The 27764-nt window shown below is 44.4% G+C and overlaps 1 protein-coding gene and 2 non-coding genes across 4 annotated transcripts; all 3 read right to left on the bottom strand.

Annotated features, from left to right (window-relative positions):
* Positions 1-7906: 7906 nt before the first annotated feature.
* On the bottom strand, positions 7907-23209 carry pabpc1b (poly A binding protein, cytoplasmic 1 b). 2 transcript variants are annotated; one of them, XM_063186071.1, is made up of 16 exons: positions 22452-23208; positions 21320-21513; positions 20843-20958; positions 20269-20408; positions 19418-19512; positions 16564-16701; positions 15746-15841; positions 14244-14282; positions 13500-13772; positions 12471-12561; positions 12091-12201; positions 11397-11545; positions 10817-10901; positions 9661-9791; positions 8936-9031; positions 7907-8318 (listed from the first exon to the last, which is right to left on the bottom strand). In XM_063186071.1, exons 1-15 carry the CDS (start codon positions 22642-22644, stop codon positions 8942-8944), a joined length of 1941 nt encoding a protein of 646 aa, XP_063042141.1. In that variant the 5' UTR covers positions 22645-23208; the 3' UTR covers positions 7907-8318; positions 8936-8941. The 2 variants fall into 2 exon arrangements, with proteins under 2 accessions (XP_063042141.1, XP_063042142.1); XM_063186072.1 differs by lacking the exon at positions 14244-14282 and having other exon boundaries at positions 22452-23209.
* On the bottom strand, positions 16193-16328 carry LOC134436865 (small nucleolar RNA SNORA5). Its single transcript, XR_010032279.1, has one exon. It is a non-coding gene; the product is annotated as a small nucleolar RNA SNORA5 (small nucleolar RNA).
* LOC134436866 (small nucleolar RNA SNORA5) lies at positions 18137-18272 on the bottom strand. Its single transcript, XR_010032280.1, has one exon. It is a non-coding gene; the product is annotated as a small nucleolar RNA SNORA5 (small nucleolar RNA).
* Positions 23210-27764: the final 4555 nt, after the last annotated feature.

Raw genomic sequence — 27764 nt, 5'->3', positions numbered from 1 at the left:
CGTCATAAGTCTCCCACCGCCCCCTTCTCATCGTCATAAGTCTCCCAACGCCCCCTTCTCCTCATCATAAGTCTCCCAACGCCCCGCTTGTCAACCTTTTTTCATCTCATCATAAGTCTCCCAACGCCCCCTTCTCCTCATCATAAGTCTCCAAACGCCCCCTTCTCCTCATCATAAGTCTCCCAACGCCCCCTTCTCCTCATCATAAGTCGCCCAACGCCCCCTTCTCCTCACTGTAAGCCTGCTAACACCCCCTTCACCTCATCATAAGTCTCCCAACGCCCCCTTCTCCTCATCATAAGTCTCCCAACGCCCCCTTCACCTCATCATAAGCCTCCCAACGCCCCCTTCACCTCATCATAAGTCTCCCAATGCCCCCTTCTCCTCATCATAAGTCTCCCAATGCCCCCTTCTCCTCATCATAAGTCTCCCAACGCCCCCTTCTCCTCATCATAAGTCTCCATACGCCCCCTTCACCTCATCATAAGTCTCCCAATGCCCCCTTCTCCTCATCATAAGTCTCCCAACGTCCCCTTCTCCTCATTGTAAGCCTGCTAACACCCTCCAATGGCAAATAAGCCCCGCCCCCTCTCAGCTGTATCCTCCCCATTGCCCACTGGGGGGCTGTACAGCCCCCGTTGAGAACCACTGCCCTATCCTAATCTACCCGTCTGTGAGTGCAGGTGACTCACTAGTCATGAACCTCAGAGTTACTTTCGGACGAGACACAAAACAGAAATAAAAGTCTGGAGTCCAAAACTTAAGTTTGATGTCTTGCTTTATAGTAACTTAAAATCATACAAAACAAAAGATGAATTTCTAACTCCTATCTAAAACTATCTGAAATGTGACGGTCAAAAGACTGTGATGCTCCTGTGGTTCGTGGCTTCTCAAGTGATGTTCTTCATGCGTCCTGACGGTTTTATAGTAATATTAACGGACAATCAAAATGCACCACAGTATCTAGTGTCTAGGTAAAACTACAAAATTACAAAATGAATTCGTATTACACTGAATATGCATACAGTAATTCCTAAGTATCCAAATTAACTTAAATTCTGCAAAATACAAATTCCAAACTGAATATCTATCTGCATAAAAAAACATTTTACTTAAAGGGACACTGTGCAGAAAATGGTCAAAAAAGGTACTGCAACTATGGTGCTCATTGAAACTGGGCTGCCTATTGCCAAATTTGACCTTTACATGAAAGTTTATTCAGTAATGAACTAATATTTTCTAGTATGGTCCAAGTACAGTCCTTTTTGGAGCTAAAAATGGCTATTTTGGGAAATTCAAAATGGCGGACCATCGAGAAGATCCCCCTTTTCATGTATGAAAAATGCAATTTTTCCAGTCAGAATGAATACTTAGAATTTGATGGTGGTGGTAAGTATTCATGAAAAAGGTAACATTAGTGAATGGGCAGCATGAATTCAGAAAATAAACAACTAAAAATCTCACTCAGTGTCCCTTTAAACATAGAAAATGGCTCTAACACCGTCCTCTCCTCCAGTCCTCTGCAGCTCCACCATTTCCTGGTGAACCAGAAGCTATGTGTTGACGCCCAGGGCGGGGGCTGTTACTTACAGGCTACTGGTTCACCAGGAAAGCTCCACCAGCTGATGCTTATGAAGAGGCACCCCTCCGCTAGCTCTCCAGCTGATGGGCCCTGAACAGGAATCCCTCTTCCTCTTCCTCTCTTCTCTCTCTCTCCATCCCTCTTCCTCTGACTACTCTTCTCTCTCTCTCCATCCCTCTTCCTCTGACTACTATTCTCTCTCTCTCCATCCCTCTTCATCTGACTACTCTTCTCTCTCTCTCCATCCCTCTTCCTCTGACTACTCTCTTCTCTCTCTCCATCTCTCTTCTCTGACTACTCTTCTCTCTTTATCTCTCTCTCCATCCCTCTTCTCTCTGTAGTATACTATACACCATCTGACATGAGCAGGCATCCCTCTCCTCCTTTCACCATTCTCTCCTCTCACTCCTCTTCCATTTCTCTCTATCAATCCTATTTTCCCTTCTCCTCCCTCTCTCTCTCTCTCTCTCTTCATCTCCCTTCCAACCCTTTTTCCCTTTTACCCCTCCCCTCTCTCTCTACGTGACTACTCCAGGCCAGCTGACGGTGTGTGCAGGCACCTCTCTCTCCATCCCTCATCCCGCTCTCCTCTCCATCATCCCTCTCTCCCTCTTTCATCCTTCTCTCTGTGAGTACTCCTCTCCTCTCCTCTCCCTCATCCCTCTCTCCTCTCCTCTCCCTCTCTCTCTCTAAGTGTGTACTCCTCTCCTCTCCCTCATCCCTCTCTCCTCTCCTCTCTCTCATCCCTCTCTCCTCTCCCTCATTCCTCTCTCTGTGTGTACTCCCGGTCAGCTGACTGTGTGCACAGGCAACTCTCTCTCCTCTCCTCATCCCTGTCCCTCTCTCCATCCCCCCTCTCCCCTTCTCTCCTCTGCTCTCCTCTCCCTCATCCCTCTCCTCATCCCTCTCTCCTCTCCTCTCCTCATCCCTCTCTCCGTGTGTACTCCCGGTCAGCTGACTATCTGTGTGCACAGGCAGCACATTCCACTGTCTTACTACTCTGCATGCTTCTGCCCCAGAAGCCCTGTGATTGGCCGACCGGCCAGTGACACACGACACGTAGGCAGCCAATCCACAGCGAGATCTGGGGAGCAACCAGGAGAGAAGGAAAGGAGAATAGAGAAATGGAGAGAGAGAGAGAGAGAGAGAGAGAGAGAGAGAGAGAGAGAGAGAGAGAGAGAGAGAGAGAGAGAGAGAGAGAGAGAGAGGGAGAGAGAGGGAGAGAGAGAGAGGTGATGATGAATCAGTAATGTGGTAACTGCCTGGTTCAGTGTGTGCATGCGATGCGTGATCGTGCACTCGTTCACCCCTGCAGAAACAGATGACAATTTGCTCAATGGTTTGGACAGGCAGAGGCACTGCGCGTGTGTGAGTGTGTGTGTGTGTGTGTGTGTGTGTGTGTGAAAGAGAGAGAGAGAGAGAGAGAGAGAGAGAGAGAGAGAGAGAGAGAGAGAGAGAGAGTCTTGCACTTTAAATTTCTGTATGAGCACTGTCTATGTCCATACTGTCTTAAAGGGACAATTTGGTCAATTTCAACATGCAGTTGTAATGCTCACACTACCCTGGACTTGTCAGTACCTGGTGATGCCACATTTTTTGGCTCAGCCCTTTCCGAGATATAAGCAATTCTAATGGGGGCAGCGTTTGTTTACATTTTTAAAAAATGAAACATAGGCCAACTGCAAATATTTTCCCAAAAGGTACTGCTGTTTGCTAGTTGTCTGCTGATGTTTTATAACCTTTTGGATGCTTTTGGGAATAAATAAAAATGTTTTTTTTTAAATGTAAACAAAGAGCTGCCCCCATTACAATGACCAGGATCTCGGAAACGGCTGAAGAAGAAGAAAAAAAAATCTCAGGCACTGACAAGTCAAGGGTAGCGTGAGCAATACAACTGCATGTTGAAATTGACCAAACTGTCCCTTTAAGTCCATGTATAAGTACTGTCTATGTCTATACTGTCTATGTCCTTACCTAGATTAGTCTATGTCTGTATGGGAAAGCAAGAAATGTAATTTCAAATTCTTTGTATGACCAGTGCATGTAAAGAAATTGACAATAAAACCTACTTGAAACTTGAAACTTGAAACTTGAGACTGAGAGCGAGAGAGAGAGAGAGAGAGAGAGGGCCATAATAATACATACAATATGGGTGATTAGGCATTCATAGAAAAAAGTGATATACTTGTAGTAAAACACAGCACAAGCATTCATTCACACATACCCACTCAAACTAAGGGTTGAATAAATATATCCAAACAGAACTGATTACTTTGGGTTTCAACATTCATCATTCAACAAGTTTAATTTAACGCTATATCAATAGGACTTGCTCATATGTTTGAATATGTGTAATCCTGTGATTGTGTGTGTGTGTGTGTGTGTGTGTGTGTGTGTGTGTGTGTGTGTGTGTGTGTGTGTGTGTGTGTGTGTGTGTGTGTGTGTGTGTGTGTGTGTGTGTGTGTGTGAGCTGTCTGCGCTGGTCATTACAAATAGCTGAGGAATGAAGCAAGGGGAAACCACAGCCTTAGTCAGCCGTTCTGTCTACACGAGACACACATTACATTACATTACACTTAGCTGATGCTTTTACCCAGTTACTTTGCTATTTTTAGGATATCACTGGACAGAATTAAATAGCAGTTTAGTAAGTTTTTTTTTTTTTTTTACAGTTATATTTTTAGGATATCACTGGACAGAATTAAATAGCAGTTTAGTAAGTTTTTTTTTTTTTTTTACAGTTATATTTTTAGGATATCACTGGACAGAATTAAATAGCAGTTTTGCACTCCGGTTAATTTGACATTCATTTTTATAAGCTTAGAAGTACATCTGATGATTCGTTTGGTTCTAGACTTCCAAATGCTTGATATGGCTATACTATTAGACACTGCTTAATATGGCTATACTATAGTATTAAACACTGCTTAATATGGCAATACTATAGTATTAAACACTGCTTAATATGGCAATACTATAGTATTAAACACTGCTTAATATGGCTATACTATTAAACACTGCAAATTAAACACGGCCATGCAAACACAGAGAGAAAATACTCCAGTGTATTCTCATATTTAATTTTACCAATATGAGCAATTTTCTGAAATGGTGTGTTCCAAGGGCTCTGGTAATAATAATAATAATAATAATACTTTCATTTATTTTATATAGCGCCTTTCAAAACACCCAAGGTTGCTTCACAAGGTATGGTGTAGGAAAGTGTGAGTGTGTGTGCGCGTGTGTGTGAGTGCATGTAAGTGAACTTGGTGTGGACCAAGGGCTCTGGTGTGGAGCGTTCCTTTGAGGCAGGGGTGGAGAACTCTTTTCATTCAAGGGACACTTAAATTGTTATGAGGTCCTCCAAGGGCCGTAATATGAACACGAACCAGAATTTACCCCAGCACTTTAGGCCTAATATTGAAGGCGGCCACCTTCACAACAGACCCCACTTTCACTAGGTCCCCTGAAAATATAACTTATTGTATTGCAAATGTAATTTCTAAGATTGCCTTAAAAAACATGTCAAACTGCATACATTAAAATTATCCCGGGGGAGGGTGGCGGATAACACGTGTGTGTCTGGAGTTTCTCATGAAACAGACAGACAGGAATTCCAAGAAATACTAGCACAGTGACTCAGCTAGAACAGCTGTAAAACACAGACACACAGAGAGAAGTGAATAGACCTTACACACACACACCCTCTTGACGTCTAAATATGGCATAGTGCCTCCCTCTGCTGGTTACTTTGAGTACTGTGAGTCAAACACAATTCGGTGTGGGGGCAACCAGGACCCCAAATACTTTTTCCATCACCAGCCAAAAGTACAAGTAGATGTTAGGCAAAGCAACACATTCAGTAGTTTTAAATCAGGTCTCAAGACATTTTTAGTCATTATCTTATGTTTGGTGTTTTATGTTTACTTTATCATACATCTTGTTTTTTGTTTTTATTATTATTTGTTTCTTTGGTGTATTCTTTTAACTAGATATGCCTTCTTGGCCATGCAATATTGTGGGCCTATATTTGCACATTGGGCACCTATTAATTGTATTATCAAATTATTGTATTATTATTCATTTTTGTTTTTATCTTAACACCAATTCCTGTCCAGGGACTAGATGAAAATTAGCCGTGTGGCTATAATCTGGCTCAATTGTATATTGTGCACTGTCCCGGCTAAATAAACAATAAATTAAATAAATGGATGTTAATCTCACTATCCAAACACACACTTACTAATGGGTCACAGTGGCTTGTGAGTTGGTATTTTCAACCAGCCGCACTGAAATTTCACCAGCATTTGGCCGGTGCTAATTTATAGCCCTGACCGTAACACATGGGCCCTGTCTCAAATGCTGCACTTGTGCACTTCGTGCACTGTTTTTCAGTGCCTAGGGCGCTCGCGCTGAAAATTTCAGTTGAGCCAGTGCACTGAAAATGCCAGGATGATCCCCTAACAATGGCGGAAAAATACAGTGCTTGGCTGTCTCAAATGCCGCACTTGTGCACTTCGGGCACTGTTTTTCAGTGCCTAGGGCGCTCACTCTCAACATTTCAGTTGAGCCAGTGCACTGAAAGTGCCAGGATGATCCCCTAACAATGGCGGAAAAATGCAGTGCTTGAATGATGGACACTGCACGCACTAAAGGGCAGCCATGTTGACTATGACACGGAGGAAATGTGGCAGTCAGTTCAGTAGAAGAGTTTGGTCAACAGTCTCCTAATTCTGTAAGTAATGTTGATGGGACACCAACCTTTTCATGCCAACAAAAGTATTGCATGTGATTGCTGTCCTTTGGGGTGAAGGACATGGAAATACAATCACCAGGCGCTGTGCATTGTAAACAGTAGCCAACTCTTATTTTGGCGAGCTAATGCCATGCTCATCCGTCACTTCCAGAGAGGGCACAGTGCATTGTGCTCAAATTTTTCCACGACACTATGCACTAAAGACATCAGTGCACTGACAAAAGTGCGTCATTTGAGACATAGCCACACTTACTAATGGGTCACAGTGGCTAGTAAAAGTTGTAAAACCGAATTTCCATGACCACTTCCGTAAAAGTGTAAAAACTTAAGATTATCTTCACCCCTCGAGACGACGCCGAGCCACCGCCAGAGTTCAGTGGGGTCATTGCCTTCTAGAATGTTGCACATTACAGTGAGAAACCAAACTGTCTGTGGCAAAGCGTTGTAGTATAATCAGTAAGAAACAATGTTATACACCAAACAAAAAGGTTTTTGCCTTGCCTCTAAACAGCTGTTAAGAAAATTCCATGATATTCCATGACTGTGCATTCAAAATTGTCAAATTCCATGACTGGAAAAACTTTTATGAAATTCCATGATGTTCCAGAAATTCCATGACCTGTGGGAACCCTGTTACAGAACACTTGTTAAAGCTACTGCAGGCTAGCCTGGGAACTCCCATACTGCCTTTAGTTCTACACAATCGTTTCGATCTGAAAGACAGTCTGGTGAGGATGACTCATAACGTCCAAGATCATGGGCACTGTGTCATAATGGCCAAGCATTCCGACCTTAACAGTTTCTCTGCCCTATCAGAGAGCAGGGCAGTGTGTCATAATAGCCAAGTATTCTCTCCCCTACGGAATTTACAATAGGCAACTCCCCAGACCTAATCTCACTTGTGATTAGGTCTGGTGTTAACCAGGCAAACTGCAGGCTGGCGGGGCAGAGGAAGGCTGTTACACAACAGGATACAAGCCAGTAAGTCTCCACTTCTATGCTTTATGCTGTTGGCCTTCAGTGACTTCTTTGCCATAACCGAATCACTGAAGGCCACTGAAGACTTCTCTGCCATAACCGAATGTCACTGAAGGCCAACAGTCATAAAATGTTCATGACATGGACATAATGTTTATGACACGTGCATAACTGTCTCATGACACTAGTATGGCACTGTAATGACATGCTTATGACACCGAAATCAAGTGAAGCGTTACCCAATTTGGCAACCTTAATGGACAAAAAAAACATTTGGCCTTTATGATACGAGTGGGTTATTCTTTAGCCCCAACGGTATTCCCAGTAGTACTTTTTTCATGTGGTGCACAATCCACTCAATGCTCATCTACGGTTATAATAAAATACAATTATTTACCCCATGTACAGTAAATTAATTCCACTTATTTTTCATGTGCTGCACAATGCACTGTATGCTCACCTGCTGTTAAATACGCACACCATAATGATTCATCCATTTACAGTAAATTAATCCCACCTTTTATTAGTCCTTGCTTGCTTTGGTCTGGCACCATCTTTCAGCCCTAAATTATTAAAACACAGGACAGCTGTATGTTTTAATAGGTTTTTATTTCAGCAAGCAAATTTAATTCAGAATCTTCACAATGCCAAGTCTTCAGCTCTCTCCAACTACCACCAGAGCTCTTGGCTTTTCACAAAAGTAAAAGGAATAAAACAAGGAAGGAATGCTGTTGGGTTGCTAACCCCTTTTTTTTCTGGAATATTCTTTTAACCAGATTTTACATTTTTTATGTTTTAATTTTTTCTCTTTTTTTCAGTATTTTTTTTAATTAAATGAACAAGGCCTAGCGTTCTCATTTCCAGACCTGGCTGATCTAGTTTCCTTTCCTTTTTTTAAAATGTTTTAAGATCGTTTTGCAATGTTTTGTGTGTTTTCATTTTTTCAATGTTTAATTTTTTTTATCGGTGAAGCAAGTTTCAAGGGTTCCCCATTCCCGTGAACTGAAAAAGAGGACAAAAAAAAAAAAACATGAATTAGTCAACAGGAAATGACATCACCCAAGTGAGCACATGACCTGACAGTTCAGTACAGTACAGTGATGTGGAACACTATGCCCATAAGGGCCTCCGCACACCACTTCCCACAGCACTGCGGAGCAGTACCACCTCCCACAAGTCTGGTTAACCCCCAACACTGGCGCAGACAACAATGAATTTCATCACAGCAGAGCATGGATAATCAAGGGGCAGCTCAGACACAATAGAATTCTCCTGTAATCGGCTGCCAACATCCACGCCGTTGTGCGGGGTTGTATTGAAACCAGTGGAATCGAACGTTGGCAGAACAGTGCTCTGCACGTTTTCGGAAACCGGTGTGCAGAGGCCCTCACTAATCTTTTTGATCGACACGATAAAAGCTGAATGACCAGTGGTTTGGGGAAACAACTTTCACTTTACTGTAGGTCTACTACCATACTGGGCTTGACATTTAACCATCTTGCTCTCTGTGGAAACTCTGAAAACTCCCGAGTGGAGAGAAAAAAAAAAGAAGGTGCCCCTCACAAATGCCAACTTTGGCCACCGCCTCCATGGCGGGCGGGGCGGGGCTCTCCCCTCACCTTGGCTTAGACGTTTGGGACTCCAGCGGAGTTGGTGTTCTTCTGTGCGGCCTCCTTGGCCTGGTGAGCCTGGAGCACCGCCACGGCCTCATCCACCTGCAGGAACACATGCACACACACTGCTTAACAACAACACCAACACTTAGATACATTCTCATTGTTCTTACCGCTGAACACTTGCAGCCAGGGCTCCAAATGAACTGTTTTCATCACCAGCCAACACGGCTAGTAGATGTTAATGTTACTAGCCAAACAGGCACTTGCGGTACTATTGGGTCAAAGTTGCTACTAAGTTTTCTTCTTTACCAGCCAAACTGAATTTTCACCAGTATTTGGGCGGCTGGCTGGTGTTAATTTAGAGCCCTGCTTATAGCTACATTATCATTTCCATTGAGATGAAACAGGTTTTAGATATTCGATACAAAGTACAATAGGCTTCAGATTTCCTGGGGCCTCGTGTACTCAGACTTCAGTGGCTTTCCTACTGAATCTTTGCGCATCAGATGCATCAATCCATGCATAATGTAGATCTTTGTGCACATTCTCATGGTTAAGCCAATTTCTCATGAAATTCAATGCATGTACACATTTATGTGAAGTCAATCGCAGTGCATCTGATCATTTGCGTAAAAAGTTATGCATGTATCAGCTTTTTTGTGCGTGTATGCAAGATTTTTGTCCATGAGGCCCCTAGTTTGGTAAAAGCGTTGCGTAATATGACTCACCTTGGAGCGGAGAGACTCTGGAGACTCCAGCATGTGGAGCAGCTCTGAGTTGTCGATCTCCAGCAACATGCCGGTGATCTTGCCGGCCAGCGTTGGGTGCATGTTCTGGATGAGTGGGAACAGACGCTCACCTGCACGCACACACACAAACAAGTTCAGTAAACTAGGGCTGTAACGATATTGTATCGAACCGAGAAATCGTGATACAAAGAGGCAGTATCGTGATGCGCCCTTTTAACGTTTTGATACCCATCTGCCCAGAAAACAACCACATGATATGAAGTGATGGTGCTTCCAAGCATCATCATTATTATATAGAAACTTTTAAAAAATATTTGTAGCCTCTTGTAACCTATTCTACCTTTGAACCATCATAGTTTTTATTCATAAAGATTATTATTTTGGCAAATGTAAAATCGAGGGGTGTATCGAACCGTAGGTCATGAATCGTGATACAAACCGAATCGTGAGTTGAATCGTTACAGCCCTACAGTTAACCCATTGTGTCCTGGAGCGACATATACGCTGCATTCAAGTTCTTGATATTTGAGCTGTTTTATTAAAGATGTGGGCATGTTAGAGCTCAATGAACACTATACTAGTGCAAAATGAAGGTTCTAGATTTTAAACGCAACCTATTTCATGCTTGTTTGTGCTTCGTAGGCTGAGATATTTAGTATTTAATAAGCAGAGGGCACCCATTCCCAAAAAGGGCTTAGGGCAAAATGGGTTAATACCTGAGCATGACAGTGTAGGAGTTAGATAATGTAGTGACGTGCCAAAATGGCATGCCAAAGGAAGGCCATGTTTTTCCCCCCTAAACATTTCTTTACCGAGAGGTTTAGGTTTGTGGACACATTCACTGAAAGGTTAGGGTTAGGAATGAGTTTTAGCACATGGATCCCGTAAAAGTACAGGGGTGCATTTCTCAAAAGAATAGTTGTTAGCCTGTTCGGTAGTTGCCAATGGGAAAATGCATGGAAAACAGCAAAGTAGCTAATGTAGTAAGCAACTTTGGTTTTGAGAAATCCACCCCAGGCTTGATCTCTTGCTCTACTACAAGATGTGTCGTGTGGTTATGTGTCCCCCATGTAGTGTGTGTGTGTGTGTGTGTGTGTGTGTGTGTGTGTGTGTGTGTGTGTGTGACTGTACTCACCCAGCATCTGCTTCTGCTCCTGTGGAGGGGCAGCGGCCAGCATGGAGGCAGTCAGGGGCTCCTGGCCCTGCACATGCACAGCAGGCTGCAACACAATAAGACACAACAGCCATCAGTACACATGGAAAACACAGCTGAAGTCTTCTATTACAGTGGCTGTCCACCTTTTTTTTGATCAAACGCCCCCGGAACCTCATCGTAAACCTCCCAACCAGGGCCCCATTAAGATGGCCTGGGGCCCCTAGGCTACGGGTTGCTGTGGGGCACCCCAGAAGGCAATTTTTTCCCCACAAATTTACATAGATGGTGTCATAATTGTGAGCTAGAGATTGAGGATTATATGTCTACCAACTGTATTGAATAAAACACTATATATTTTTCAACATTGCATCAAGTCACAATTCTGCAATTTTTCACTTTTGGCCAATCAGGGGGCCCCCTGGAAGGTTGGGGGGGCCCTAGGCTGCAGCCATATCTAGCCTGTGCATTAATCCTGCCCTGCTCCCAACGCCCCCCCTTGATCTCATCTCTGTCTACAATATCTCTGGTGTGCGCGTGTCTCCTCCACTTTTGAACGTACCTGTTGCATGGCAACCTGTGGCTGTGTGTTCATGTGCTGCTGGGGGTTGCGTACTCCAGGGGCGTACTTGTACTGGGGCACGCCGCGGGGGCCTGCTGCTGCCGCCACCGCCTGGGCTGCTGTGGCAGGGCGAGGGCCCACTGACTGAGCTGCACAGAGGAGGAAGAGGAGGAAGAGGAGGAAGGTTAATCATATAACACACGTTATACAGCCTAACTAGAGAGGACAATTGAATAACCGAAATGCGCAATTACGCCCCTCGGGGCAAAATCGAGACCTGCATGACATTAACCCAATGGTCCCTCTGTTATACTGTATATATGTAGTAAAGTGCACATCACACTTCTATTATAAATGGTGAATTTGTACTGTAACAGGCATTTGATAAAGCTCATATAAAGCACACATTTGTTATACGGCCTAACTAGAGAGGACAAGGAGGTAGATGCAATGGAATGCTCAATACAAAAATGTCAATCTCCCATAATGTTCCAAAATGGATATACACCATTGAGCAAAGAAACTTTGTATACAGAGGCCAGGAAAATATAACGCAAAACTCTGAACTGCTAAATAAGAAATGGATGAACTAAACGCTTCTCTCTTGGGCTATAAATTAGCTTTCAGGTTTCGTGAGAACGGGGAGGTAGGACAGCAGGACGGCAGGGTTGTGGACTGGGAGGAGGGTACTTACGGACGCGCTGAGCGGAGACCATGCGAGGGACCTGTGCTGATGGTCGGACTGTGCTGAAGGTCTGTGGGCGAGGAGCCTGGGACCTCATGGCGCCAGGCATGTTCTGGAAATCTGCAGGAAGCAAAGTAGAGTAGAGAACTTTTAGTAATCCCCAGGGACATGAAGGTGTCTGACATTAAAATAAAGCCGATCCATGTTACCGCAGAAATGCACCAGCGGCGATGCGATTCAGGCGACAGAGTGTAGCAGCAAGCGATACAAGCGATTGAGGAGACAAGAGTATGTCCGTACAGGCAGAAGGCAAAACATTCAAGCATTCCCATTGGTAAAGCCGATCCATGTTAGCCTCTGGTATGCTGCGTGTGGCGTGTGGGACTTACGCTGTGGCCTGACTCCCTGTGTGGTCCAGCGAGGGCTGGGTCTGAGCTGAGCCAGCTGGCTGGTCGGGTAGTAAGCAGCTCTGTTCTGGGCCTACAACACAACACAAGCAGGAAGGAGAGAAGAGGGGGGAGATGGTCAATTATACTTACATAGCATATTATCATACATAAATGTCATTCAATGTGCTTAAGAGTAGAGAAAAGAGCAGAAAAAGAAACTATCGTGTTATAGATGGTATGCAATTAACGGTCACAAAAGGTAGATGAGAATAAAGCCTTTTTTAAGAAGATGCTGTTGGGGCAGTTCTAATTTGGACAGGAAGTTGGTTCTGGCATCAATATATTTAGGGCCTGACACTACGGCCTTCGGATCTCATAATCTTACCGCTCATCGGGTTCTGAACGTGAGGAAAGGTTCATGACTTCTGTAAAGGTATGAGGCTATAGGACGGAGAGAGGAAGAGCAGAGAACAGAGGAGAGAGGAAGAGAGAGAGGAAGAGGGAGCAGATGCCAGTCACCCTCCCAACACGCCCAGGGGGCCCTCTATGCGCTTGAGTTTCTCGTCATCAGGCCTTGGTATGTAATGAGGAACTTGTTCAGTTTCAGTTAACCTATGCAAGAGGAGAGCAGTGCCGCACACTCCCGAGTTGCACAAATAAGTCTTTAATGCCACAACCTTTCGGCCCCTGAAATGTGACCTGAAGAAGGCCGACAGGCCAAAACATTGTCCGATTAAAAGTTTATTTCTGCAACTGGGGAGTGTGCTGCACTTCTCCCCTCTTGTCTTGCAAGTGATTAACTGGTTGCCAGCACCTCCTTTTCTGGTGTGCGTATTGCACCTCCACTTATCACGTGGTGGAAACCCACCTGTGGAATAGCAACCATGAAGTATCCTGAAGGCGGTGCGGTGGTATGTGGTGGAAACCTAGCCTAACGATATGTACATTGCTCCTGGCCTGACTGGAAGCAACGCTGAAAGTGTTGCATGACATCACTAGGGCGGCACAGCCTGGCTAGTGGAACCCTACCTGTGGAATAGCAGCCATGAAGTATCCCGAGGGCGGTGCGGGCTGGTAAGGGTTGATGACGGGGTTGGGCACGGCGCGCACGCTTGCCATCCTCTGCATGTACTGGTTGGTGAGGTGGGCCTGGCGCTCCTCCTTGCGCTGGGCCAGGGCCACGTACAGCGGCTTGGTGGCCACGATGCGGCCGTTCATCTCGGTCACCGCCTTGGTGGCCTCCTCGGGCGAGGAGAAGCACACAAAGCCGAAGCCCTTGCTGCGGCCGCCCTCCATCATCACCTAGTGGAGCGGAGTAGACGGAGCACACACACAAGAGGAGACATGGAGTTGAGTTGAGTTGTGTTTGGCTCTTCACTGAACATTCACCTTTTAGGTCAGGACTGAAGGTTTCATTTTGGGTTTTGTTTGGGCGATAATTGAAAGCCGCAAACCTTTAAAGTTCCAGATTGTAAAGAAGGAATGTGTTAACATTAAAGGTGGGGGTGCAGGTTATGAGGTCACAGTGGGGAATCCCGCTGGGTTCTACTGTAAGGTTCTATAATTCAGAGACTATAGAACCTTAAAGTAGAATCCAGAGGGGAGTCCCCACCTTGACATCATAACCTGCAGCCCCACCTTTAACATTACGACAAATATCTCAGTCGTAGTAATTGAGTGACCTAAGAGGTGAATGCTCAGCGAAGAAGTAGCAGTACCAATGAAATAATGAATGTTCAGCAAAGACACTGCAAACACAAAATCAAACTCAACTCCATCTCCCCTCTTGCTGCGTCCGCCCTCCATCATGACCTAGAGGAGACGGGAGCACACAAGAGAAGACAAGGAGTTGACACGAGTGGCTTCCATACAGGAGACGGGAGCACACAAGAGCAGACAAGGAGTTGACACGAGTGCCTTCCATAGAGGTGAAACGTAACAGAGTTGACACAGCAATTCAAACGGCACATCGTGGCGCCTTCCATGTTGTGTAGGTAGTGTAGGCATCTTCAGTCAATGCAAATCAATGGAGAACACGCCCACCTCTGTCAAAAATTGACTACAACTGTGTGAATATGAAAGAACACGTTAAGCATAGGCGAGATTTGAAATGTCAGGCTAAACATGTACTTACATCATACGAGTCGATACAATTCATTTGAAAATCTAACTATAATTATTATTAATTATGTAGATATTTAGCAACACACTTCAACTATTGTCCTTGTATAGTGTGTTCATGGACGTTTCCACATTATTAAGCCATTTGGTGAGCCTCCTTCTCCATTCATTTCCATTTCTCAGGTCTACCTCCAAAAAATGGCGTCTTCACTGAAACGTTAATTGGTTTTGCTTGAGTTAACTTTTAGTTTGGGCGATAACCTAAAGCCACAAACCTTAAAAACCCTAGATTGAAAAGAGGAAATGTGCAAACTTCAAAGAAATGTCAATAAAAAATAGTAATTAGTGCTCTCGTAACTAAGAGGTATGATCGTGTCACTACGGCCTTCGGATCTCATAATCTTACCGCTCATCGGGTTCTGAACGTGAGGAAAGGTTCATGACTTCTGTAAAGGTATGAGGCAATAGGAGGGAGAGAGGAAGAGCAGAGAACAGAAGAGAGAGGAAGAGAGAGAGGGAGAGGAAGAGGGAGCAGATGCCAGTCACCCTCCAACACGCCCAGGGGGCCCCTCTATGCGCTTGAGTTTCTCGTCATCAGGCCTTGGTATGTAATGAGGAACTTGTTCAGTTTCAGTTAACGCTGCACAGCTGACTGACTGCTATGTGAATGAACATAATGTTTCCCAAGCAAAGTGCATGGAGTTTTGCTTTTGCTTGTGTGCTCTGTACTTTGCTCATTTTCTCCTGGTCAACATTTTTTTTCCCATTTGCACTACAATGCAAGCTGTGTCTTCCAGGCACGTCGTGCAGGAGTCTTGACTTACTGTAATCAGTTACAAGTCAGATTGTCCTTGGGATTCACTACACTGGTGGAAACTTACCAGCTCACCCCATCAGAGGCACTGAGTTAAGGGCCTGTCCACTTGTGTTATTTTTAACCGTGTAAATGTTTCATTTCAGTCAGAAGCAGAGCAGTGCACAAATCAATGACCAGAAAACTATGGGAGTTTCATGACACTTGTGATGATATTTGGTCTTGCTAAGAGACAACACGCAATGCAAACTGTAGCAATGAATGGAATGGGAGAATTGCTTCTGTGTGCTCAGACAGACATCAGTTGGACAGGGAAAAACTAGGAAACGTGTCCCGATACCTTGGCACTGGTGATGGTACCGAAGGGAGAGAACTCCTTGCGCAGACGTTCATCATCGATGCCATCGTCCAGGTTTTTCACGTACAAGTTGACGCCCTGCAGATCACAAATCAAAATAACTTAAAGGCTGAAACTTTGCACCTCAACCCCAAAATGCATATTAACTGGCATTCACATCCTTGTTATTGGCAGGGATTGCGAATGCATGTGCATTCAAGAAGCAGGTAATGACTCCTCTCTTACATGATGATCTAGAACTACTACACTAATGCTTGATCTGATTGTGTGAGGTTTAAGTAGAGTACAAACCGTGTTAATGTACCTTTATAAAAAAATAAACTTAGCATCTGCACATGTTGTTCTATACATTTCCTGAGCACTTTATTCTACTTGTGACGTTGGCAATGATTATGTCCTGGATTGTGTCACATTTGCCAATGCAATGTAATGTGTCAGTGGCTCCAACTGTCTCCGCCACCCCACTGGTTAGGGACGTGGAGCCCATGGGGCCACTAGTTAGTGTAGCAGCCATTTTGGCCAGTGTGGTCCACCGACAGGAGACACTGAATTTGACAAGACTGCAAAAATCATGTTTTTTTTAAATGGAACAGTCTCTAATAAAGTTTTCAAATCAATTCAAAATGTTCAGAAAAAGCGTGTGGACAGGTCATTAAGTGAATACTCCATAGCACACTGCGAATTGCCCGTTTTGTGCTTGATTAAATGCAACTTCAGCCTTCTAAGCAATGCTGAGTACCCATAGTACGAGCGGTAAAGTGCATTTTGCCCAAGGATCGCCCTGGCCTGGCTTAGCTTACCTGGTAGCGGGTCATGCGGTCCTGTTTCATCTGCTCAAACTTGCGCTTGAGCTCCGTCTGGCGCTCCACCTTCTTCTGGGCGCGGCCCACGTAGATCAGCTTCCCATTCAGCTCCTTACCGTTCATTTCATCCACAGCCTGACCGAGGGGAAACCGAAGCACAACGTTATTAGCAACTAGGGATGCACCGATTAGGGATGGCGAAAATTGGAAAAATTCTTTACCGGCTACTGAGACTCATTAACCAGTGGTAAACCGGTAATCTTAAATCATACAACATTCATGTGCCTGATATGCACAGCACTTTTTCACATAAGTCTTTTTTTTTTGCTGCGCAGACAGGACCTGCTATGTCCAGCCACTGTTGCCAGATGGAAAATGCTGAATTATTGTACTAAAACCTCAAAATTATTGTTTTTGGGGGGGCTTTTTGGGAGTAAATTATCATTATTATCATTATTACAACCGGTGAACCGGTGACAGAACATTTTAACCGGTTAACATTGATCTGGTCGACTGTCGGTTAACCGGTTAACATCCCTAGAACCGATACAACTTTTTTGAAAACTGATTCAAGTACGAGTACATTAATGTGTGTACTTGCCGATACCAAGTACCAATACCGGTACCTTTTACCACCAAAATATAATTAAAATAAATGCATGGCCTTGTTTTTTTCCACTTGTGATATTTTTACTGTCTATTTCCATGTAGATTTGAATGTTAGTAAATGTACCGGTATGAGGTGGCACTTTTTTCCATGCTGCTTTCAAGTCCACAGAATGTGACAAGATTTTGCATTGTTTCGTGTAATAGAAGTATCGTTCCTGGTATCGGCAAGTGCTTGATGAGTACGAGTACGAGTATAATGAGCAGTATCGGGTGCCGATACCAATACCAGTATCGGTGCATCCCTATTAGCAACCAAGCCCTTTCATTAGGAATAAATAATAATAATAGCCTGACCTAGGGAACACAACATTACACTTAGCTGACGTGTGTGTGTGTGTGTGTTTTTTTTTTTGTTTTTTGTTTTTTAGCAACAGTCTGTTACAGTCCCTGGAGTAATGTGGGGTTAGGTGCCTTGCTCAAGGCCACTTCAGCCATGGATGGAGGTGTAGGGAGGACGGGCAAGTGTGGAATTCGAACCAACAACCCTCTGATCGTAAGTCCACCTCCCTTAACCACTATGCCACAGCTGGCTATAGGTTATAACGTTATTAGCAACCGACCCCCTTTCATTAGGAATGAAGAGGTCAAGGAGTTCAACCATGGGTGCATTCCAATAAGCGGACTCGCGTCCCCCACTTGTGCTTTTGGCCTCGCGTTTGGCTGACGCCCTGCCTCCATGGAGAAAACAATTAATTTTCCCCACGGTCAGCCTTGTCACAACGACTTTGGGAGTGTTCATTCACCATCCCGGTTGCAAATGAGAAAATGCCAATTACAATTGCGCTTTTGCAAGATATTGAAATAAAATGCTGGTGTCTGTGACGTGATCACGACGTATTACTTCCTAGTTGGAGGCTACAAGCACAAGTGGAGGACGCAAGTCCGCATATCGGAATGCACACTGTGTCAGTGGCTCCAACTGTCTCCGCCACCCCACTGGTTAGGGACGTGGAGCCCATGGGGCCACTAGTTAGTGTAGCAGCCATTTTGGCCAGTGTGGTCCACCGACAGGAGACACTGAATTTGACAAGACTGCGGACAAAAAAATCTTTTAGCACCAATACATACAGTGTTAATGCCTGCATAAGTAACTTGAAAGGCATGTACTAAGCAAAAGTGCATGAACAAGACATTTGCTAATACATGCCTAACAAATTTGATTTTGCTTGGTACATACCTTACAAGTTACTTATACAGGCACGTAGCATGTATTAGTGCTAATAGATGTCGTCAGTTACGTCATCACGACAGGCAAGTGAGCAAGGGAGGACTGAAGTCGGCATATTGGAATCCACCCAATGTTGAGATGACCCACAACACATTACCAGGGTATGGACATTACCACCTGATAACCAGCAAAACGCTGGTAAAATGTGGGAGTAGCTAGCAATAATTTCAGTGTTAAATGATATTGGTGACTAGTGAGCAAACTTGCTAAGGCCAAGTCCTGAACATTGCCAACCTAGCATTAGTGTTGAAAATAAAAGTTGAATGTTGGAATTGGACTCAAGTCCATCAATTTAGTAATCATAACCATATCTGTCGTAAGAACCTTGTGCATTGGTCAATGCTTCAGAGTTGCTTCTCGATAGTGGCCACGAAACTAGTTGTGAGTAGTGTGCGTCAAGATCCACCATTAGGGGTGATTGTAGTCTCCCAATCCGACGAACTGCTTTTGCTCAGTCAGCCTTCTCCTTCAGGGCAACCAAAACATGGAATAGTCTACCCAGTAACCTAAAAAGTATTACTGATTATCAGGCCTTCTCAAGGGGTGTGAAAAAATGGATATTAACCAACCAGTCTTGTCAACATTAATCATATGTTTTTAAAATATGACTCACACTGTATGCCATTTTAGTGTGTGTGTGTGTGTGTGTGTGTGTGTGTGTGTGTGTGTGTGTGTGTGTGTGTGTGTGTGTGTGTTTGACCTATGGCCTATGGATGTGCTTACTTGTTTATATCTTGTCTATGTTATTGTATTTTAATATTTGTTTTACCTGTCCAGGGACTGCAGATGGAAATTAGCTATATAGCTATAATCTGGCACAAGCCATCTTTTTACTTCTGTAATCAATGTGTATTGTGCATGGTCCCTGTTGAACTAAACTAAATAAACTAAACTAAACTAAACTAAAAGCTGAGAAAGTCCAAAAGCAAGGGAATGGCTGAAACGATGTCTCACCTTCTGGGCGTCCTCGTGCCTCTCGAAGCTGACGAAGCCGAAGCCTCGCGATTTGCCGCTGTCGTCGGTCATCACGCGGATGCTCATGCTGTTTCCTGTGGAGCATTACAGAATGGCATCAGCACCTTCTCTCCCTTCACTTGTATACCTTGCTCAAAGCTCTGTTCATGTGCTACATCAACATATTATAGTGTATTTGGTCCCAGAGTACTTCTAAGTGTTGAATTAACACTGCATTTCATTGTGATAACTATGAGGTCGGTGACTTCATTGCAGGCTGCAGCCAAATGTATTAGGGACTTCCTCTGGGGAGGAAGCTATAGCAGCATACCCACTATTGCAATTATTTTGGCTCAAGGGCCGCCTTGGGTTTAGAAAGTTGACCAAAGGGACGGATTTCGTAGGCAACTTGCCCATGCCAATAATAAGAAATGGTGTACGGCAACATAATTACACCATTGCCAGCTATGCCATTCCTGCTGATTGTACTTAGATGTAGACTTTGGTAATCTTAGGTTTCCAAGACCCTTGTTTTAGGTAGCCAAGTTAAGAATGAGTGACCATATGAATCTGCATTTTGTTCTTGGAAAGGCTCTGAGGGCCGCATGAAATGGCCGAGCGGGCCGCATGTGGCCCCCAGGCCTGAGTTTGCCCACGTCTGCACTATTGGGTTACTAAAGGCTGAGGTTTCATAGCATTGGTGACGGGAAGTTAAGCAATCAAGCTAACAGTCATATGTCTGTTGTGCAGTATGGTTTGGACACCAACATCCACAAATGCACAAGCTGAACCATTTCACACAGCTTGAGTTACCAATGTTTCCATCACCAAAATGCAGTTTAGGCAATCACCATATTTGCTGAAGATCTCCCTGAGTTTCTCGTCGTCCATGTCCTCGCCAAAGTTTTTGATGTACACGTTGGTGAACTCCTTTGCCCTGGCGCCGAGCTCAGCCTCACGCTCCTTCCGCGACTTGAAGCGGCCCACGAACCTGTAGAGGAGCCATCCGTTCACGGCTCAAGTTAGTTACGTCACACCAACCAACACGACAATAGCCAAACCATACAACTACACGATGCACTACTTATGCCTCTTTTCCACTGCCAGTTTTATGGCAGGCCTATTAGCTCGACACAGCACGACTCAGCCGCCACTTTATGCTTTTCAATTGGGCACGACACAGCTCAATCTAAAAGCAAAAAGTGGCGGCCGAGTCACACTGTCAAGTAAGCCTACCATAAAACCGGTAGTGGAAAAGAGGCAATACCAATGGGTTAGGCAAAATCACATCATGAGCAATCCACACTTATGCCGAAGGCATCTAATGAAGGTTATTACAACTTGTCATAAGGAATACAATCAGGATCCATGTAAAAACAATGCATGCATTAACAACCAACAATAGATACATGTCAGCACACTTACACTTTGCGATCATTGAGCAACATGCCATTCATTTTCTCAATGGCCCTCTCTGCAGCTTCCTGAGTCTCAAAGTGCACAAAGCCATAGCCCTTCGAGCCATTCTCATCACAAACCACCTTTAAAAGCAAAACCATTTCATATTTGTTAATGTTCAAGCCCAAGCAAACACAGAAAAAACACGACGCATCTAGGCATCTAGTGATACTGTGCCATTTTTGGAAATAAGCTTATTGTTCACCTCACCCTTGAGTAAAATGAGTTTTACCTTTCTCCCGTACTTTTAATCATTCTCAGAGCATGGCAGTACAAATTTTACCTCCATTCTAGCAATTAACATTGAATTCTATGAGACCAGCTGGCGGCTAGCTAACAAGAGAAAGGTAAATCATTTAACTCAAGGAGAGGTGTACAATAATAAGCTCATTTCCAAAAATGGCGCAGTATCACTTTAAGCCTCCTCATATTATTCAAACTCACCTTGCAAGACAGAATGTTGCCAAAGGCAGAGAATGTGTCGTAGAGGGCTTTGTTGTCGATGGACTTGTCCAAGTTCTTAATGAAGATGTTGCCCACGCCGCTCTTCCTGAGGGAAGGGTCGCGCTGGGACCACATGATGCGAACTGGGCGGCCCTTGATGACATCGAAGTTCATGGTGTCCAGGGCACGCTCGGCTGCAAGTATAACAAGAAATAATTCATTATAATTCAATGTCCATGCAGAATACAGCAAAAAAGAAAGCAATGTGTGCTAACTATTACAGCTCAAACTTAGTGTGAGTGTGTGTGTGTACACTCACGAGTATTTTAGCCTATGGAAAAGCAGCAATGAAGATGGATTTTTTTTTTCAAATCATCTTTAATCATCTCTCCACATATTCCAAAGATGTGGTGATGGTGATACTTGTCTTACTTATCTTAGGGGACATGGAGCCCCACCCAACTCGAGGCATTTAGGGGGGAGAAGTCAGTCCTCCGACTTACTGTACTATTCTGTATTATGTATATCTACAGATCATATGCTAATCTGGTTTTGGAATTATAAATGGGCGGGTTTTGAATTCGTGTTTCACCCAACAACTTCTCCTTTATCATGTGTTCACACCACAGCCTTGATCACGGCATGGCCGCACCATGCGTCATGCATGCTCCACTCACATGGCGAAAGGCAGGAAATGTCTTCACACATGCCCGTGCGTTCAACTTGTTACCTCACGCACCAAAATATTACTTCGTATCGGGAACATGGCATCAATTCTTATTACTCAATCCGTTTAATTTCACACATCCAGTTGTGTGATTGCACCGTCGTGACCAGCAACAGTACATGCGGTTCACTCGTCCAGCTAGCTACCTGACACCACGCAGCATTGGGCCTCTCCAGACATCCACGTTAAGATAGCCCAAAGCCGACATAATCCTATTGAGCTAGCATGCTAACATACTGCAGTGAGCATACGCAACACGTTCGTCGTGCCACGAGTTGGATTTTAAACGCATGCTAGCCAGCATGTTAGCAAAATGTTAACTCTTGTCGACAACACAGTGAACACAAGCACCTTCCTTAGCTGAAATATTACACGAAAAGGGATGAGGAATAATGAAACACATACCGTCAGCAGGCTGCTGGAAGTTGACATAGGCATACCCGAGGGAACGACGGGTTATCATGTCTCTGCACACACGAATGGAGAGGATAGCCCCAGCAGGGCTAAACTTCTCGTATAGCATGGCCTCGGTAACGTCCTGGTGGAGATCCCCGACATAGAGCGAGGCCATCGGATAACTTGGTGCACTTGGATTCATTTTGGTGGTCTGGTTTGGTCTAAGTAGAATACAGTGGCTATGGCGTAAGAATTTGTGGAATTAGCAGGTCGAATCTTCGTGGGGTCTTGTCGTTAGCACGTCACCTTCTTGCTAACGCGGCTAGCCACCTCAAAATACTAAAATTTAAAACGTGGGTTTGGATAAAATAACTTAGAATTAAAACGTTCTTGGTACCTTGTTGATGTACGTCAAGGAATCCTCAATAAGACCGAATAAACGTATCGAATAAACGTAGCGAGGCCTTTCGAATTAGCTCGAATCGTTAACGTTAGCTGGTGAATAGCACTCTAGCTAACTAGCAACATACGTCGGTTAAAATGTCGTTAGTTCTCCCCGTATCGTACCGTCCAGACCACGAGATAAGTGACTCCTGCTTCACCGATTTTACTATAAAAAGGAATGTGGATTTTTTGGAGTTTTTAAGGTTTTTAAGTTTTTTTTTGTTTTTTAGTTTTTTATATAATGTGTGCCGAGGCAAGCTCAGGAGCACACACGCACTCACACAGCACTAACAGCCGGGGTTTGGGGAAGGATGGCGCATCACCGTGGATACATTTATACCCTCTCCTACGTCATCGCAGTCAACCAGTCACGCGCAGTTTGTTGGATGTCGATGGCTGCAAGTCAAGGCAATTTTTATACACAGATGCAATTCTATGTGCTTTTCTATTATATATGCTTTTCTATGTGCTCATAGATGCAATTCAATGTGCTTTACGAAAAAGGGGGAAAATGCAATAAAATGAAAATAAAAGCACAAGGCATGGCCGATGAAAAATAAATAATAATATTAGATCTAATTTAAAAGATGAAACCAAGAGTTTATTGAGTCTAGTGAAGTATATGATTAGTGGGACACTAAGTAGGCTACCGATAGTAATCACAAGCAAAGATAATATCAAATATTGTCTGATTGGTATGTGATAGTGAGGGAGTGGCACAACTTCCTTATAGCCAAATGTGTAGGTTTGGTTGGGAAAGTGGTGAGGACAAATTGTCTGGGGTTCATATTTTTACATTATATCTGGGGGAAAGTGGTAGGGACTATCTTAAAAGTCATCCACCCCATAAACTATGCCGTATCGAGACACTTTCAAATACTGTGGTCAAATACTGCGTGCTGTACTGAATACTGTATATTTAGAATGCTTCAAACTCTTCGGTCAAACGTTTAAGTTCGTTTTCATTCATCACTGCCTTGAGGATAAATAGGGGTGGCCTATACAGACTGAATTTATCATTGTTGACCATAGATCTATTTTCATCACAGATACATTTTACATTTCTGAAAAAAATACAGAGGACATGACCTCTGTGTCCTCAATGGTAGTTACAGCCATGATGCCAATGCTTACTAAACTCATCATTGTTTGATTAATAGCCTTACTGCTAACCAAACCACGGTGGAAAGTGCTTAGGCCTATGTATTGTTGAAACTCTTTTGAAGTACAGTATGAGGCCTACTACATTAAATGATTAGAGCTGTTGGCCAGGTCTAATCCCATTGCTCTTTGCTCTCCAAATACACTCGAGTGATTTAATTGTGAAAGGAGTTTGATGTATTTTCAAATGAATCTAACAGCAACATACTAAAGCCTAACTGTCTTGTGTCAGTGTGAACATGAGTGAACAATTTAAGGCCTTGCTGTGGCCTAAAGATAGGGCACTGGGTTACTACGCCGGCGACCCGGGTTTGATTCCGGCTAGGGTAATTTGCTGATCCTTCCCAGTCCCTGTTCCACTGTACTTTAACAAGACAAAGGCAAAAAAAGCCCTAAAAATGTATATATTTTTAAAAACATGAACAATAAAAAAAATCCAGGAAGCAAGAACAGTAGTCAGTTTTGCTAAGTAGGCCTCTAAAAGGTGCAAAGTGGTTTAGATTGCCCAGCAACACCTCCAGGCCATTTTGCAAATCTTCAAGGTCATCTGGGTAGGAGGGGAATAATCTGAAAACGCCGTCTGCAAATATGCAACACAGCGGAACTGAACGACATGGAAACCAAATCAGCAGCACGCCATTTCCCCCTCAAGGTTGCAGACTCACCATAAGGGGGAGCAGGAGCCTGTGTAGAGAGAGAGAGAGAGAGAGAGAGAGAGAGAGAGAGAGAGAGAGAGAGAGAGAGAGAGAGAGAGAGAGAGAGAGAGAGAGAGAGAGAGAGCTTTAACCTCTAACACAGCGTTACAAATTTGCTGCTATCAGAGTGGCAATGACCAAGTCATAGTGCATTACTGAAGGCCCTGTGTTATGTCATAGTATTGTAGTGCTAGGTAATTAACCTTACAATGACTATTACAGTACAGCGTACCACTGGCGTGCATTAAAGGGGCTTATAATTTACTTATCACCCTGTGTTATGTTTTCATAATAATTCCATTGAAGCCTTGCAGAGTAGACAATGCGTTTATCTGCATTTCATCTTTGAAACAGCATAGCCTATTTCACTGTCTACATAAGGGGTGTCTTCCTTTGAACCAAAGTCAAGTTAAAATTTACAAATGAGACAGTGGATGCTTAATTAGCAGTATATGGGTGATTGAAATGTGGAACATTTGTCACCCACCACCACATCAAGCTGCCATTGGGAGTGTTGTTGCTCACCCTTCCCCCAAAACTTACACAACGACAGACCAGCCCCCCGAGGCCTATTGTCACTATGGAAACAAGGCTAATCAGGGTGACACACCCAGTGTTCACAAGGTTCTGACCTTCCGATTCCCAGGCCAGGGGTGCATTTCTCCAAACCATAGTTGCTAACTACATATAGCTACTTTCTTGTTTGCAATGCAATTTCCCATTGGCAACTAACTGGCTTGCAACGCTTTCGAGAAATGCACCCCAGAATTGGTGTATCTTCTTCCGTCTGCTATAGACACGTCAAGGACCTGAGGGGGAGGTCTTGGGGCGTGAGTCCAAAGTATCTCCTCCTCCCCTCCTCGTGGTCTCTACCCTTCTGACGGGAGGCTTGACGTCACTCATGATTGTTTTGTTTTTTGGGGGGTGTTTTTGCAATTATTTCCGATAGTGAAGGGGAGACAGGAAATGAGTGGGGAGAGAGAGACGGGGAAGGATCGGCAAATGACCAGGGCTGGAATCGAACCCGGGTCGCCAGTGCAGTAAACAGTACCCTACTGTTAGGCCACAGCCTATGATCAACATTTATATACCTGGCAAAACACATTTTCAAAAGCTCATTCTCTCATGTGTAATCATCAATATATTGACTGGGGCAGTGGTTCTTAACCTGGGGTGTTGGTACCCCCTGGGGGTGCGCCAGAGATTCCAGGAGGTGCACGGAATTTTGTTTGTGTTGAGGTTGCTACCAACATTCTGCTTGGGAACATTATAATAAGGCCAAATTAAGTAAAAAGCAAGAATCATTGTAATTAATCACTTAAATCATTTTTTAGTGCGTATACACGTGTAGACATTTGGGATGGGGGTGCGCGGCTTGTCTTGGGCACAGGTAAGGGGGTGCGTTAAGAAAAAAAGGTTAAGAACCACTGGGCTGGGGAAAGGGAGGATAATAGGATAATGAACCTCACTCCAGGAAGGGAAAGGAGAGAGTAGGTTGACTGCCACCCCCTGTATTGTGGGAGTACACTTTGAGTGCCTCCCAATATGCAGACTCCAGTCCTCGGCCTGTGCGTGTGGCCTCGCATGTTGCTGACGCCCCACCATCCGCTGAGAAAACAATAACATTTCCCTGCTGTCAGCCTCGCCACAACGACTTTTGGGGATTACTATATTCATTCATTAAACCGATTGCAAATGAGAAAATGACATCAGAATTGCGCTTTTGAGATATTGAAATACACTTCTGTTGTCAGAGATCTTATCGTGAGGCCACAAGCAGGCAAGGGAAGGGAGCAAGGAGGGACGGGAGTCCGGATATTGGAGTGCACCCATTGGGTGAGAGTGAAGGGAGGACGGGAGTCCGGATATTGGAGTGCACCCATTGGGTGAGAGCATTGACAGTATCTACTGTCAATGGGTGAGAGTCTAGGGAGGATGGGAGTCCGGATATTGGAGTGCACCCATTGGGTGAGAGTCTAGGGAGGATGGGAGTCCGGATATTGGAGTGCACCCATTGGGTGAGAGCATTGACAGTATCTACTGTCAATGGGTGAGAGTGAAGGGAGGACGGGAGTCCGGATATTGGAGTGCACCCATTGGGTGAGAGTGAAGGGAGGACGGGAGTCCGGATATTGGAGTGCACCCATTGGGTGAGAGCATTGACAGTATCTACAGTCAATGGGTGAGAGTCTAGGGAGGATGGGAGTTTGCATATTGGAAAGCCAATGGGTGAGAGTAAAGGGAGGACGGGAGTTTGCATATTGGAAAGCCAATGGGTAAGGGTCAAGGGAGGACGGAAGTTTGCATATTGGAAAGCCTTTGCTTCGAGTGAGAGTGAAGGGAGGACGGGAGTTTGCATATTGGAATGTGCCCATTGAGTGAGAGTCAAGGGAGGACGAGAGTCTGATTAGAAAGCCATTGGGTGAGAGCAGTGGTTTAGTCTATGTAGAACGCGGGTATACGGAGTATACCCACTTCTAAATTTCAGGGATTTCAGTATACCCATTTAAAATTGATTGATCCATTGTTTTGAATAGCACAAATATATACAGTATAACCCCTTCAAAAAAGCGCTCAAATATACAGTATACCCACCATAAAAAAGTAGACTACACCACTGGGTAAGAGTCAAGGGAGGACGAGAGTCTGCGTATTAGAAAGCCTTTGCTTCAAGTGAGAGTCAAGGGAGAACGGGAGTCTGGATATTGGAATGCACGCTTCGAGTGAGAGTGAAGGGAGGACGAGAGTCTGCGTATTAGAAAGCCATTGGGTGAGAGTGAAGGGAGAACGGGAGTCTGGATATTGGAATGCACCCTTTGAGTGAGAGTCAAGGGAGGACGAGAGTCTGCATAGAAAGCCATTGTGTGAGGGTCAAACTAGTTCCTCCTGTCCTTCCCTATTGCTTGTGGCCTCATGCCTCAGTATCGCCCCGCCTCCATGGGGAGAACAATAGCATTTCCCCACTGCCAATGTAAACCAGGGGCGGGAAACCCATGGCCCTAGGGCCGTTTACGGCCCCCCC

Source organism: Engraulis encrasicolus, chromosome 20 (assembly GCF_034702125.1).
Source record: "Engraulis encrasicolus isolate BLACKSEA-1 chromosome 20, IST_EnEncr_1.0, whole genome shotgun sequence".
Taxonomy (NCBI): domain Eukaryota; kingdom Metazoa; phylum Chordata; class Actinopteri; order Clupeiformes; family Engraulidae; genus Engraulis; species Engraulis encrasicolus.
Note: the sequence above shows the minus strand (reverse complement) of the source record. Positions and strands in the feature narration are given on the sequence as shown.